Source organism: Canis aureus, chromosome 38, assembly GCF_053574225.1.
Source record: "Canis aureus isolate CA01 chromosome 38, VMU_Caureus_v.1.0, whole genome shotgun sequence".
Classification (NCBI taxonomy): Eukaryota; Metazoa; Chordata; class Mammalia; order Carnivora; family Canidae; genus Canis; species Canis aureus.
In genome coordinates this window covers 195,651-210,814 of record NC_135648.1, presented here as the reverse complement: position 1 = coordinate 210,814, position 15,164 = coordinate 195,651, and the positions used below count along the sequence as shown (strand labels likewise).

The 15,164-nt window shown below is 68.9% G+C and overlaps 1 protein-coding gene across 9 annotated transcripts in view; it reads right to left on the bottom strand.

Annotated features, from left to right (window-relative positions):
* Positions 1 to 10,896: 10,896 nt before the first annotated feature.
* DISP1 (dispatched RND transporter family member 1) overlaps positions 10,897 to 15,164 on the bottom strand; it is a 153,337-nt gene continuing 149,069 nt past the window's right edge. For all 9 annotated transcript variants that reach the window (XM_077886565.1, XM_077886570.1, XM_077886566.1 and 6 more), the window contains one exon: positions 10,897 to 14,398. In XM_077886565.1, the coding sequence (XP_077742691.1) occupies positions 10,919 to 14,398 (3,480 nt within the window). In that variant the 3' untranslated portion in view covers positions 10,897 to 10,918. The remainder of the gene's footprint in view (positions 14,399 to 15,164) is intronic.

The following is a 15,164-nucleotide window of genomic DNA, read 5'->3' as shown; positions in this document are numbered from 1 at the left end:
GCCGCCCGTGCTCCTTGGATGGGACCAGCGTCCTGGAGCCTCAGCCTCCCCTCCGTGGAGTCGGCTACGGTGCTGACCTGGGCCGGCTGGAGGACGCGCTTTGCTCCCCTGTGTTAGGGGTCCACTGAGGAACATGGTTCGTGGGGTGGGAGGCACAGAGGAGGTCGGGCTTCGGGTCCTCGCGTGCACGGGGCCGCACTGCATGAAGCACACCAGGGTGCAGGCTCTCCCGCCATCAGGTCCACAGCCGCCAGCCTCCGGGTCCCGACACGGGCAGCGCCGGCACGTGTGGTGCCAGCTCTGCACCAAGGTCGCGGTGCCCTGGCGGTGAGGGGGCGCCGGGAACAGCCTCACAGGGTGTCCCCCACCCACGCCTGGTCTCTGCAGCGCCGTCGGCCCCCAGGGGTCCCTGCCTCAGCACCAGCCCTCGGCCCTGGGTCTGCACGGCCGAGTCCCCCGCAGGGCCTGGCCGCAGCCCGAGGTGGCAGGTGCGGGAGGCGCAGCCGCTGTCCCCTGAGCGCGCCGTCCACCTCGACACGTGACCCTGAAGCCGTTAGCATCCCCGTCACGCGGAGTTTATTGAGTGGGGAGATTGTGAGGTGCGAACAGGCAAACTCCACTCTGGCCCCTGAAGAGAACAGCCGCCTGGTTCGGATCTGCCTCTGGTGCCAGACGCCTCGGCCGCCACCCTCCTCCCTGCCCGAGGGCCCAGAGAGCAGCGGCTGCAGCCCCCTGGGCCAGGGGCTCTTCTCGTCACCTCCACGCCCAGAATTCTCAAGGGGGAGACGCTGCATGTGTGGGTCCCACGTCCGCCTGCATTTGGGACCCATGCATCCTGGGGGCCCGGCGTGTGGGGACGCGGTGGCCTGGCCTCCGGGGACCCGCAGCCTTCAGAACTGGGCACGGTGCCCCCCGCGCCCGGGGATGGGCCTAGGGGAGAGGCGGCCCTCTGCGGTGCCGGGGCCACAAGGGCGCGAGCTCAGGTGTGTGGACCGGCTGGGCGCAGCCTGGGGAGGCAGGAGGGGTCTGGATCTGCTGGGACCTCAGGGCCCCCACAGCGCTTGCCCTCGAGCCCCTCTGTGTGACCCCGGGGCTCTGCTTCCCCCACGGCCCTAACTCCTGCCTGGGGACAAGCTGGGCAGCCCTGCGGGAAGGTTCCTGGGGAGACCCAACCCTGCGGCCCCGGTGTCCCTACTCGGGGTCCCCTGTCCCTCAGCCTCGGCTCCTCCTGCGCCCCCGGGCCCCTAGGCCCCCAGGCTGACCCAGCTTCAAGCCCCCCGCCCCCCCACTGCAGCGCGGCCGGGCAGAGCCATCCTTCGCTGTGGGCCCTCCTGACCAGAGACACCTGCGCGCTCCTCGCAGGGTGACCTTGACGGATGTCCTTGGGAGAGGGGTGGGGCACAGCCTGACCGACTGCAGGGGAAGGGGGGGAGGGGGGCCTGGCCCGGGCTGGGGGCAGGGAGGGGCCGGTCGCGGCTGCAGGTTCCGGGGCTCAGCCTGGAGCCCGACCAGGGGAGGTGGAGGCCGGGCCCTGGGGAGGGGGCGGGGCGGGCTGTGCTCCCCGCGGTGCGGCCTCCCCTCTGCAGCCCAGGACCCGGGACCACCCCCCCACCCCCCCCCCCGCCCCCAGATGGAGCTGCAGCCCCGCTCGCTCCACCCCTCCCAGAGCGGGGGCGCCCGGGGCACCGCGGGCCGCTGACGTCACGGGACCCCCTCGGCCTCCGCAACCAAGTGACTGCGCGGGCCTCGCAGGCCTCACAGTGCGTGCGCGAGACAGAGACAAAGACAGAGACACAGAGAGACGGACACAGAGACACAGAGACAGAGAGACACAGACAGAGACAGAAGCAGAGAGACAGAGAAAGACACAGGACAGACACACCCAGGACAGAGAGAGACACACAGACACACACACCATGCAGGTGTGCTCCCACACTGGCCCCATGGGAAAGCCATGCTGGTTGGGCAGGGCCAGGCAACGTCCCAGGGGGAGACCCCAGGTGGCAGGGGGCACAGGCCAGGCCGAAGGAGCCCTGCCGGCAGCTGTCTGCATGGGGAGGCTGCAGGCAGAGACTCAGGAATATTCTAGTTCCTCTGCCCCTTGTTTTTTTTAATTTTTTTTGAGTTTTTATTTATTTATGATAGTCACACAGAGACAGAGAGGCAGAGACACAGGCAGAGGGAGAAGCAGGCTCCATGCACCGGGAGCCCGACGTGGGATTCGATCCAGGGTCTCCAGGATCGCGCCCTGGGCCGAAGGCAGTTGCTAAACCGCTGCGCCACCCAGGGATCCCTCCTCCGCCCCTTGTGTCAGGATTCTAGGATACGGAACAGAAAGCATCACCTGCGGGGGGGGGGGGGGGGGGGGAGTCAGAGCTGGTTGACCCCAAATCACACCTTCCACAGGGAGGAGACCCCGGCCTCTGGGGTGGGAGGGAGGGCGGCTCCTGCTGCAGAGGGGCCTGTGAGACCCGTTCCTTTGCCCAGAGTCAAGGCCATGCATGAGCCGCAAGAGCATGCAGCTGCGTGCTGCTCCAGGGCACGGGGCCGCCCCAGGCCTGGGCTTCTTGCCTGATGGTGGGGCCCCAGCCGGGTCCTCCCCGAGGGGACAGGGTGAGAGCGGGTGCGAGAGCCGCGGGTGCTGGGCCAGAGCCATGCGCCCTCCGCACCCCGTCTCCGTGTGAAGGCCGAGCAAACAGGTTGGTGTCCCTTCCCTGGCGTGAGTCCCACCGAGGCACAGCGAGCCGATGCACCCACCAACCAGCTGGGACCTGGGCACCTGGGCAGGTGGGGGTGTCTCTGCCAGTCCAAAAGCGTCCACAGTGGCCGGCAGCTGTCCCACGACTGAAGATGGCCAGGACGCGCCGGACACTAAGTGTCGCTGACCTGGGTCAGGCAGGGTGTCGGGTCGGGGGCTGCAGCGTCCCAGGTGCCGATTGCGGGGCCAAGTGCAGGGCGGGGAGGCCCAGCAGCTGCTCAGGCACCAGGTAGCAGGGGCTGAGGGCCGGGCTCACGGACCTGGAAGGACCCGCGCTTCGTGGGGGCTGCGTCTCATGCCAGAAGGCAGATGCATCGCCTCCTGACACGGGACCAGGGCCCCTGCGTGGGGCGTAGACCGTCCCCACAGCCTCTGACGGCTGCCCCCCTGCGCACACGTGCCGCCTGCCTCTTCCTCCCTGGTCGCCCCCGCCCGCGGCAGAACCCGCGGCGCCAGTTCCACGCCTGGCCCTACGAGGGCCTGGGGGTTCCGCGTCGTCCGTGGGGACGCCGGTCCCACGCAGCAATGGCAGTCCCAAGGACCGAGGCCTCCAGCACCTCTCGCCAGCTGCCCACAGCCCCGTCCGGTCCCGCCGCAGCAGTGCCCGGCTATCCGAGGCCACCCTGTCCTGCTGCCCTGCACCCCCGGGCCCCGCCCGGCCTCACGGCGAAGCTGGCAGCCGGAGCAGGGAGGCGTCTACGTGGCCACCAGCCGGATGGACAGAGCCCAGGCCTCCTGATAGCGCCACGCACCATTCTGCTCCGGCTCCGCCCTCGGGGTCTGTGGCGGTCGGGCGCTGCCGGGCCTTCTGCAGGGAGAGGCGGGCACCCCATGTCCAGTCCCCCCAGGGCAGCACGTGCAGGCGTCACCTCACCTCCCAGATGCTAGTCTCCAGACCCCCAGTGTGGGGGAGCGGCCTCCCCCTGACCCCCGCTCCCTCTCCTGTCCCTGTGGCCCCACGAGGGGACCTGTGAGCCAGAGTGGCTCCTGCTGCCTGGGGGGCGGGATGGCCCTCAGTGCGTCCAGCCTGCCACCTCGGGCCTAGACACTCGTGGGTCCCACTTGTTCCCTGTATCTCGATCCCCCGACCCCGACCCCCCCGGCCTGTCCGCCCCCACCCCGTGTCCATGTCCCTCCCCACCCTCTGTCCATGTCCCCCTCACCCCATGTCTGTCCCCCCACCCCGTGTCCACGTCCCCCCACCCCACATCCATGTCCCCCTTAGGACAGGACTTCTAATCACTTTAGTGTCAGAGACTCTCGGGTGGGGAACGGTCTTTACGTCAGTCGCTCAGCAAGAAAAGTTAAATGCAAGCAGGTGGATTACTTGGTGACGTGCAGACCCTGGAAGGACCCCAACACCCGCTGGAGCCCAGGCACCGGGTGCCCGGGCGTGACCGCGACGGCAGACACCGCCCGAGGCCCACGTGCGACAGGACCCCATCCCCGCCGTGCCCGCCGCTTGGGGCAGGACCTCGACCTCGCACCCCGCGGCACGGAAGCCCCCAGACACAGCCGGTCACCGGCCTGCCTGGATGTCCTTCCTCTCTCTGGCTCGTCTTCAAGAGCCCAAGGCCACCTCCGAAAGCTAGACGGGAGGAGGGAGGGGGGGACCCCGTTGCCCCCAAGGCCGCCCACCTCCAGCACGGAGGCTGCGCCTTCCCGCGCCAACCGCGCCTCTGGTGCGAGGAAATCAGGACCCAAGTAACCATAAGGGCTCCATGCACTGTGGTGCATGGGTGGGGGTGGCTGTGGGTGGGTGGCGGAGGGGGAGGGGGATGTGAGCAGCCCCACGGGCAGGGCAACCTTGGGGCGGTTGTGAGGGGCTGCGGCTGGGGAGAGTCTCGGGGGCACCGAGGCCGAGGGACACTGCGGCCCGGGGGGAGGGGGAGCTGTGCTCTGGGGGGGTTCATTCAGCACCAGCCCTCGCCCCCCACAGGCGTGGGCTCCATGTCTCGTCTGGAACTGCCTGCCCCTTGTCCCCCCTCATCCACCCCGTCCCTCATCGCATCCCTAACCCCCGCTGGCAGCGTGACCTGGATGCAGCCCCCCGCCCCGCAGCCCACAGCGCGTGTGCCCCCCGGAAGCAGGAGGTGCCCGCACCCGACTCCCTCCAGGAGCTTCTCCACTCGGGGCGGACACGGGCCTGTCCCTCGCCTGTGTGTGGGCTGGGCGAACCAGGAGGGAAACTGAGTCACGGTGGCAGGAAACGGCCTCATGCCCACACAGCAACTTTCAAACCCCGAGTGGGAATCTGCGAGCTGCTTGGAGCCCGGGATCGGAGTCCGTGTGTCCGTCGGCGCGGTGAGCACGAGGGGCCGCAGTGGGGCCCTGAGCCCAGGTACCCTTGCCCCTCGCCCCACGGGAGGAGCCGCGGGTTTTGTGCGTGTCGTTGGGAGCCGTCCCCGAGCAGCCTGCTGGCTCCCGAGACGGTGCCCGGCCCCCTCCTCGTGGCTTCCTCACTGGGAAATCGCGGCGCCACCACTTCAGCTTCTGATGGATTCTGGTGGGCTCTTGCTGGAGGGAAGGGTCGTCAGCGAAGTGTCCGTCCATGTGACATGCGGGCCGTGTCCTGTCTCCTGACCTCCTTTACTTTTCAGCGAGCGCTTCCCCGCGGCCTTCAGGAACCCCTCACGGTTAAGGAACCACCCGAGGACCCCGTGGCCTGCAGGAACAATCCACTTCGTGAAAAGGATAAAGAGAAAGGCGGCCTTCCCGACCCAGAGCGCGTCCCCTGCCCCAAGCAGCCGCTGCCGGGACTCGTGGCTGTGGGGTCCCTGCAGCACATTGGCAGCGGCACGGGCCGCGTGTGCCACACACACAGGAATCACGCATTTCCAGCAACCCTGGGGGGCTCAGGGGGGTGAGCTGTGCACGGAGTGCTCTCAGCCTCACCCAGCGCCAGCGCCCGCCCTGCCGACCCGAGGCCAGTGCAACAACCAAACTCAGACGCCGCCCGACGTCCCCCGCCCCCCGCCACTGTCACCTGCCGACGGGAGAGGTGGGCTCGCAGAGCTGAGCGTGCAGCCGCGGCCACAGGCCGGGGGCCAGCGTCCCTGCAGCAGGCGCCCGGGCAGGGAGGGGCTCACCTGCGCGGCTCCCCAGGGAGGGGGGTGGCCCCGCTGCCAGGGCAACAGGGACAGCAGGGAAGCCGGCTCTGCCCGGGGACGGCCCACGCGGTGACGGGCGTGGGTGGAAGCGCCCACCTCCACAGCCCTGGGCCCGTCAGGGCCTCGCACAGGCCGTGCCGTGCGGGGCAGCCCCACCCGGAGGCTGATTCTCAGAAGGACCGTCCTGGGCGTCCCTCCCCTGCGTGTGTTCCCAGCACGGCAGCCCCGGTGGGGGACAGCAGGTGCGTGTCCTGTGTCTCTGCACCTGGGAACCTGCTGGGGGGACGCTCACGGAGGGGCCCTCCTGACCGGGAATGACCTCGTGGGACCGCAGGACACACGACGAGCCGCATCTGTTAGAGCGCGGGCTCCAGACACGCCTGTGCGGCAGCCGGCGCTCCCGGGAAAACACAAGTCACGGGGACTCAGGTGTCCGGCGGTCCTGACGGGACAGAAGCCAGCACAGCCCCTGGGAGGCCACCTGCGTGTCCCCGTGTTGAGGGCGGCCTCACGCCCAGCGAGCCCCGTCCCGTGGTCACCCCGGGGCCTCTGGGCACGTGCGGCCTCCTGCTGTGACACAGATGCTCTGAGCCAGGCCCGGGCTCCCCTGCTCACTCCCCCGTGTCCCTGAGCAGCGAGGAAGAGCGCAGAGCAGTGGCCGAGCCGGGCCCCCACACGCAGCCTCAGGCCCCACACAGCACAGGTGCACGCGGCAGCCCGGAGGGTCCTGCTGGGGTCGTGGCGGGCGGGGGTTGGTCAGGCCTCGAGGTCCATGGGCGGTTGTCCAGGTGGCGCCGCAGGCAGGACGGGGCAGCGACCCTCGGGCGTTGACGACCATCATCACAACCGGGTGGAGGCGACGCTCCGGAGGGACACGCACGATGCCACGGGTGACGTCCGCGGAATTTCGCGCAGACGGCCCAGCAGGATCCAGCAGCCCCAGGACGGGAGCCCAACGTGCAGAAGTTAAGTGTGTTTCTAAATATGAGCCAAGAAGGGGCAGCAGAGCACGTCCCGCTGTTTACAGGAACAGAAGGAGCCCGATGTTGGGGACAAGCCCGCGGCAGGAGACAAGCCCCCGACGGCGGAGCCTCCCCCGAGAGACAAGACTCTGGTTTCCGGGGAAGGTCATGTTTTGAGCGACGTTACCAGACGGCATCCCTCAAAACACAGGCGGTGGGGGCCCCGGGGTGTGGCAGCACGTGCAGGGTGGCGAGCGGCAAGGACACGGCCGCTCAGGCTGGGCTCACAGGGATGCAGGACACGAGGCATGGGGACGGCGACGGCTCCGGGGCAGAGGAGGCGTGAGGAGTCAGGGCGACGGGGAGACAAGTGAGCAGCTGACCCCTGACTGGTCTGGGTGGCTCCGCTCTGCCCTCGGGCACCCAGACCGCGCACCCGGCCGCTTCCCATCCCAACACGGCCTCGGACGTTAGACGCCAGGGGCCAGCCCGAGCGAGGCCTCCCGCCGCTTGGAAGCCCGCCTACAGGGGACAAGCCCGGAAGCTCCATGCGGTTGCGGCGTCAGACCCGGCCCCTCGCCGCAGCTCCGCACCGTGTCCCCGTCCCGGGATGTTGGTCCCCTGGGCGCTTCTCTCTGTGAAGATGTCCACCCACGGGTGGGCCGTCGCCTTCCGCAAGGGCCGCCGCTGACCGCTGAGCGCCGCCTGCCGGCTGCGGCCCCTGCCCCTGGAGCGCGCCCTCGGTGCAGCTGGGGCATGTGACGTCCCGACAGGCCACCGAGCTCCACACCATGCACGTAAACACCTCCATGAAGTCAGGAAATAAAGAAGGACCCGGAGACTCTGCTGTGGGGGGCGCAGGAATGAGCCGGCCACTGGAGCAGGTGTGGGCTGTGGGGTCCGGGGCCAGCGGGCGAGGGAGGGCACGTGTCGGGATCCGGGGGCACAGCGGGCAGGGAGCGTTGGCGGCGACTCCCAGGAGCCGCGGGAGAAGCCGACTCCATCACCCGACAGCTCTCAGGTGTTTGGCCTCAAGATGTCAGGAACGGGCATTAAAAACTTGCTTGGGGTCAGACCTCGGGCACCCGCTGCCCCCGGGGCCCGGGGACCGTGGGGTCGTAGCCCCGGCGATGCCCAGCCCCGGGCGCCAGTCGGCCAGCCTGCCCAGCCCAGGCCCGGGGCCTCGCGCTCCCGGACCCAGGGAACAAAGGAGCCGTGTGGACGCGACATGTGGGGCCCGACGCGGGGACCACCCAGAGCCGGGAGGCGGGCGCGGGCGGGGAGGCGGGCCGGGCTCTCAGAGGAGGCTTTCTTGGGCGTGGGCTGCTGGCGTCTGAGGCGCTCAGGGATCGGCCCACGGGAGCTGTTCCCAGGGACATGACTCAGGGAAAACAGCTGAATTCTCGGGGACGGGGTCAACGTCCTGGAGGTTCCCGGGCCCTGGAGCTGCCAGGCCCTGGACGGGACAGAATGGGCGGTGGGGACCCGCCTGGGGCTGGAGCCCACGCCCCGGCCCGCAGCCCCTCCCAGCCCATGGCACCCCAGGCGGCCTCGCTGGCTCCCTCGGGGTCTGTGCCACAGAAGCACCGCAGGGCCATCAGCCTTGCTTGCCCGACGGCCAGGAGCCCCTCCCAGAGGCCCCAGCGCCTTGGCCACGATGGTCCCACCGACCCGTCTGCCCTCCGGGGGCAGGGTCCCTGGGGTCAGATCTGGATCCCCAAGTCCCTCCGTGATGACTCCCGCCCGGACAGCCTCTCCCGAGGGCGGCCACAGCGCAGCTCCCAGGAGGGAGGAGAGCCCAGGCCCGGGCTGGGGGGTGGGGGCGGCTGCAGTCAAGGCGGGGGCGAAGCCGGGAGGGCCCGGCTGGGGGTGTGGCTGGCTGTCCCCGCACCTGCACCTTCTGCACCCGGGAGTCACTCCAGAGCTCGGCCGGCCGTCGGCTGCCCCAAGGCTGCAGACTCGTCACACGGCGGCGGCTCGCACAGACGTGTGCACGTGCGGAGTGGGCCTGGCGTGAGCTCCCCGGCCCCCACCCCCGGGTCCTGGCCCCGCGCAATCCGGATTGTGGCTGGCGCCGGGGGTCTTGCCCTGTCTGTGCCCCGAGGGTGGCCTCTGGGGCCGCATCGCTGCTCCGCACGCAGGCCGAGCACCCGGCACGGACGCGGCCCCGGAGCCCAGCAAAGGCGGCTTGTGGCCGAGCGTTCCTCCCCGGGTGCTGCCTGGGATGGGGCAGGGGCGGCCGCCCCCCAACCTGCACCCCGTGACCCTGCCTGCCTCCCAGCAGGTCAGGGCCCAGGGCCCTGCAGCGGCGAACGGCGGCACCCGCTTCACGCCCCACGCTCGGCTCCGGCTGCAGACAAGCCGCCCCCTGGACGCGGGCAGACCCGCGCTAACGGGACACGCGGTTTTGAACGGCGTCCCGGTTCCTGCCGTGTGCTCGCCTGGTGGAGGGCGGAGGGCAGGCGGCCAGCAGCACCGAGTCCGCGCCTGAGGGCCGCGCGTGGGGACCCCACGGCCTGTCCGCAGAGCTCCATGCGCTGTGCCCCCCGCACCCTCGCCGTGGCCTCGCTGTGGCCCGGGCTGCCCCGCTGTCCCCCCACAACCCCCGGCCCAGGAGCGAGAACACGTTCTGACCCGCGTCCCGGCCGCCAGGGGGACGACGCCTGCCGCCAGGGCAGGACCAGCCCCGCTCCCAGGGCTGCAGCGGGAGGCGGTGCCTGTGCTGGGAGCTGGGAGCAGAGCCGCCGGCCCCACTCCTGGGGGGCCGAAGGGGACGACCTCCGAGTTCTGGCGCTCGGTGACATCGGGACCCTCGGGGGACATGACAGCAGGTGTCCTGGCTCCCTCTGTGCATGTCCCAGGTCCCAGCCCTGCAGCTGTGGGGCCGCCCACCGCCAGCACCGTGACCCCGAGTCAGCACAGGTCGCCCTCCTGCACCCACATGCCCCATCTCCCCACCTGCCTTCACCTCCGCTTCACCCCTGCCGCCCTTCCCCCTCCCCCCTTCACCCATTCCCCGCCTCCTCCCTCCACCCTCCCCTGCTCCCCCTGTGCCCATCCCCTGCACCCATCTATCCTCACCCCCACCATCACACCCTCCCCCTTCCTCCTCCTCCCCCCTGCGCACCCTCCCTCTGCTCCCCCCGTGCCCATCCCCCCGCACCCACCTGCCCCCCTGCTGTCACCCCCACTGTTGTCCTCCTCTCCCCTGCACCCATCCCCCCTCACCCATCCCCCTCCCCCCATTCCCTGCCCACCGTCCCCTGCTCCCCCTCCTCACGCTTATCCCCCTTGCCCATCTCTCCACCCACCCCCGCCACCCTCCCCCCTCCCCTGCACCCATCCCCCCTCCTTCGCCCATCTCCCCCCACCCACTGTCCCCCACCCTCCCCTGCTCCCCCTGTGCCCATCCCCCGTGCCCATCTATCCCCATCACGCCCCCCCATCTTCCTCCCCCTGCCCACCCTCCCCTGCTCCTCCCGTGCCCATCCCCCTGCACCCACCTGCCCCCCAGCCATCACCCCCGCAGTTGTCCTTCTCCCCCTCGCACCCATCCCCCTCCCTTGCCCATCCCCCACCCACGTCCCTGCCCCACCTCACCCATCCCCCTCTTTCACCCATCCTCCCACCCGTCCACACTGCCCGACCGCAGCAAGCGCCGGGGCTGCTCCCTCTGGGCATCAACATGCGTGTGGCCTCACAGACGATGCACGCGGCAGGGGAGGGCACCCCGGGGAACGGGCCGAGTTCACAGACGTGGGAATTAATCCCTAAACGAGGCTGCAGCCAACCCCTAAAGGAGGCCGCTGGGTGGCCTGGGCCCCGCCTGCGCTCAGGCCCTGGGTCAGGCCGCCTCGAGGTGAAGGAAACCACACGTTAGCACTTGGCACTTTCTGGAAATATCAAAGCCAGTCCTCAGCCGACGCTCGTCACATGCGTGACTTTGTTGCTGCAGATCCGGAAACTACCCCGAGATCCTCAGTGTGAAGCCCCTGCGTCCCGGGGGCCCCTTTCCAAACCTCTGGCTTTTACTTCCCATTTCAAAGAACCATGGAGAGGCACCGGCTCTGAACGTGACACTGTATTTATTAAAGTGTTTTTATTAACAAACTTTCACCCGCAAGTTCCGAGTGTGTCGGCGCTGGGGGCACGCTGGCCTCGCCGTGTGGCGTCTGTGGGTCCTTGGAACCGCACGTCCCTTGGTCGCAGCTGTGACGGGTGTCGGGGCAGCACCGGGCGTCCCCCGTGACGTGGCTACGCACGCACTTGGGCCCACTGGGGCTCCAGTGTTCCGGGTCCTGTGACAGGTGCGGCTCCGTGTGCCTCGCTGCCTCGTCCACCGCAGCCCCCGGCCCCGGGCCGCCCCCCACGGCGCTGTCCCCACACGGTCCCCTCTGGCTCCTGTCGGGATCGCAGCACGCTCTCCGGGAAGACCCGGGGCTCCTGCGGACAGCGGAGGTGGGGTCCCCCGCCTGCGCCCCCGGCTCCTCCTGGCCCTGGAGGTGCGGCGGCAGCGGGAGGCTGGGGGGCGCGGGGCGCTGCAGCCTGGCTCGCGTGGCTCTGCCCTGCAGGCAGGGGCAGTGGTGGACGCGCGGGATGGCGCACACCAGGCCTTCGGGGACCGGGCGCGCGGCGGGCTGCACGTGCACCAAGCTGCTGGCGGCGGCGGCACAGCGGGGGCACAGGCCGTCGCCGGGCCGCGGGGAGGCGAGCGGGCCGGGTTTCCAGTGTTGGAACGTGTTGGCGCAGCTACACCTCTGCTTCAGGGAGAGGAAGGCACACGCGGGGTGCTGCTCGAGCGAGGGCTGCAGAGAGGCCGGGCCTGCTTCGCCCCTGGCGCTGGGGCTGAAGGCTGCGTGTGCGGGCAGCCCCAGGGCCTTTGCCCGGCCGCTGAAGGCCTCGGAGCACACGTGCAGCTCCTCGTAGGCCGCCTTCCCCGGGGCGGCGCAGCCGTGGGAGGCCAGGGGCTCCAGCTCATAGAACTCCCGCTCCGCCTCGGACCTCGGGGCCCTGGGAGCCACGTGGTAGGCATTCCCAGCGCAGGAGCCACTTGGTGCCTTGTCTCCGGGTGTCGCGGACAAGCCGTGGGAGAAGGCGCCGCAGCGGAGCTTCCTGGGGAGGGGAATCTGGCCGCAGGTGCCCTGGGGCCCGAGGCACCGGCAGATGCACTGGAAAAAGAAGGTGGCGAAGGCCCAGCTGACGCCCATGATGAGCATCATGAAGGTGCCGAGCTGCGTGTAGGCCAGAACCGTGGATGGCATCATCATGGCCCCCGCCACGAAGGTGGTCAGGGCGGCCATGGCGATGGCGGATCCCATGCGGCTCAGGGAGAAGATCACCTTCCCCTCCCGGCTGGTGTCCGGGGCCAGCCGGTAGGCCACCCCGTAGTGGACGGCGAAGTCGACGGACAGGCCGACGGCCACCGAGATGATGACCGACTCCAGCACGTTGAGCTCCCACCCCAGCAGGACCAGAGAGCCGACGGTGACGAATATGGTCCCGGCGATGGAGACGATGGCGTACAGGCTTATGACGACGTTCCACGTGGTGAGCAGCATGACGCTGAAGGCCACGGCCACCGACAGCCCCATGGCGATGAGCGTGCCGTCGGAGAGGCTGTCCTGCAGGTCGTAGAATTCCAGGCTGCTGACAAACCAGCCGTTGCTGAGGCCCTCGGGCGCCGAGCTCAGCTCCCGGGAGATCCAGGCGTCCACCTCCTGGTAGAACTGGTGCATCCTCTCGTAGGCCAGCGTGAAGACGTAGGTGCTCTGGAACTCCAGCACCACGGCCCGGATGGTGTCGTTGACGTCGAACCTCGGCCCCGGCGTCTTGCTGTCCAGGTGGTAGCCGGTGCTCCTCTCCAGCTCCATGATGGCCCTCTTCATGCACAGCTCGAAGATCTCCTGCTTGTAGGGGAAGCTCCAGCGCCGGCAGCAGAGGTAGAGCGCGGGCTCGTCGCAGTCCTGGTTCTCCATCCACTGCTTGAACGTCTCGATGAAGCAGCTCGTGAAGTCCTGCTCGTCCGTCTGGTGGAAGAAGGTCTGGTTTCTCAGCTTCTGGCAGAAGCGCAGGATCCAGAGCTGGGAGGCGGGGCTGGCGATATTAAAGCTGCCGTCCAACACCAGCTTGCCTTTGCTCTTGGGGTTCAGGGGGTCGCCGTTGTCCTCCGGGGACACCCCCCACACCACCGTGATGGGCATGTGCAGCTCCTCCCCGCGGTGGACGCGCTCGAACATGAAGAGCTTCTTGTACTCGGCGTCGTAGCGCTCGAAGGGGTGCGAGGGCCTGAACAGCTGGAACTCGGACAGCTCAAGCGAGGGCAGCTTCATCTTGGGGTTCACGCACACCACGTAGGCCCCGCCCACGCTCAGGGCCAGGAACCACAGCAGCCAAAGGTAGCGGAGCTTGATGACGACGCACGGCAGCACCTTCTCGAAAAAGACGCGAGAGGCTTCAGATGCGGCGAGCAGCGCCCTGTGGCACTTCCGGCGGGCGGCCGTCCAGCAGCTCTTGCCGTCGTACACCTGCGGCTGCGGCTTCCGGAAGCAGCTGAACAGGTTGAGGAGGTAGCGCTCGTGCAGGACGACCACGGCCGGCAGCCACGTGACCATGAGCACGTAGTTCACCAGGATGGCCGTGCCTGCATACACCCCGAAGCACCGGATGGCGGTGATGTTGCTCACGTAGTTGGCGTAGAAGGCAGCGGCCGTGGTGAAGCTGGTGACGAACATGGACAGCGCTGCGTGCTGCAGGGTGACGCCCACCGTCTCCGCCGTCGCCGCGTGCGGCCTGTCGCACTTGGCGTAGCTCCACACGTCGCACAGGACGAAGGCGTCGTCCGCACCGATGCCGACCAGGATGACCAGCGCCGTCAGGTTCATGAACGGGAAGAACTCGAAGTTGAACACCACGCGGTAGAGGAAGTAGGACACGATCAGCGAGCTGATGACGGCAAACATGGTCATCAGGGTGATGAACAGGGACCTGGTGTAGGCGCACATGACCAGCAGCACCAGCAGCACCGCAATGGCCGGGTAGGCTGTGTCCGTCAGGAGGTAGTCCTGGAACAGGCTGTGCTTGATGCCGAACTCGATCCCGGCCACGGCGGTCACCCCGTCGGAGCCGTTCCAGTTCTCGAAGTTGTCCAGGTAGATGTCCATCATGCTCTCCCCCTTCTCCGTGGGCGAGAAGAGCATGCTGTACCTCAGCGTGGGCGCGGTGGGCGCGGCGGGCGCCTTCGGGGCCAGGAAGTCCTTGTCCACCAGGAAGTGCAGGATCTGGTACACGGCGTTGTACTTGACGCACTTGCGGGGCACGCCGCTGCACTTGAGCTGGCCCTTCCTGCGGGCGCCCGCGTCCCAGCAGTCGGGCTGCAGCGTGCCGTTGCGGTAGTGCTTGGCGCAGGCCCGCAGCAGCTTCAGCGTGTGCGACACGTCCCGCTCCACGATCTGCTGGCAGGACGACCTGTTGTTCAGGATGGCGATGTAGTTGCCCAGCGTCCAGCTGGGGCAGCAGGACGCCACCGTGGTCCTCTGGCACAGGTCGCCGAACTGCGGGTGGGCTCTGATCTGCAGAGAGAGACACGCGGACACCAGCGTTTAAGGCCTGTGGGGGGAGGGCAGGTGCACGGCCTCCCCCGAGCCTCCCCCCACAGTCCCCCCGGCGCGTCCCTCCAGGCGGCAAAGTGCCCAAAAAACCTCCAGTGTGGCCTTGGTCTTAACGAGGAGGTAAAACCAGCAGCTCTCGAGGAGACTGGCCTTTTCAAAGGCACTTTCAGGGCAAAGGAAGGGACGGCGGGGCCTGTGCTCTTCCATCTGGGGGGCTCAAGGGCACAGGACGCCAGCTGCTGCCTTGGCCCAAAACCGCCGGTCATCGGCCTGAGGTTCCGGGCGACAAAGGCACGAATGCAACCAACTTAATGGAAAGCCAAGAAAACGGTTGCCCAGAAGAGCGCCAGCGAGCCCCCGGCTGACGTCGGACACCGATGTCCGCAGTGCGCGGGGCCACAGCCAAGGGCATCCCCAAGCAATGAGCACAACGGGCCGCGGTGCCCAGTCCCATCCGTCCACGCAGGTGAGATGGATACTGAGTGGCAGCCGACGACGTGTGCATCCTTCGAGCTCATCTGGTAAAGTGCACCCACGGTGCACGCAGCCTTTCCTCCACGGCGGGAGGGAAACCGAGACACAACGCCAAGGCCAAGGGGGTCCGGGCTTCCACACCACACAACCCGGACGCATGTGCGTGAGGCTCAGCCTCCTCCTCCGCAGCCAGAGCGACTGTGTCTCCTCTGCGGGGCTGAGCCTCGCTCTGCCCGCATCTCTGTGGACGGTA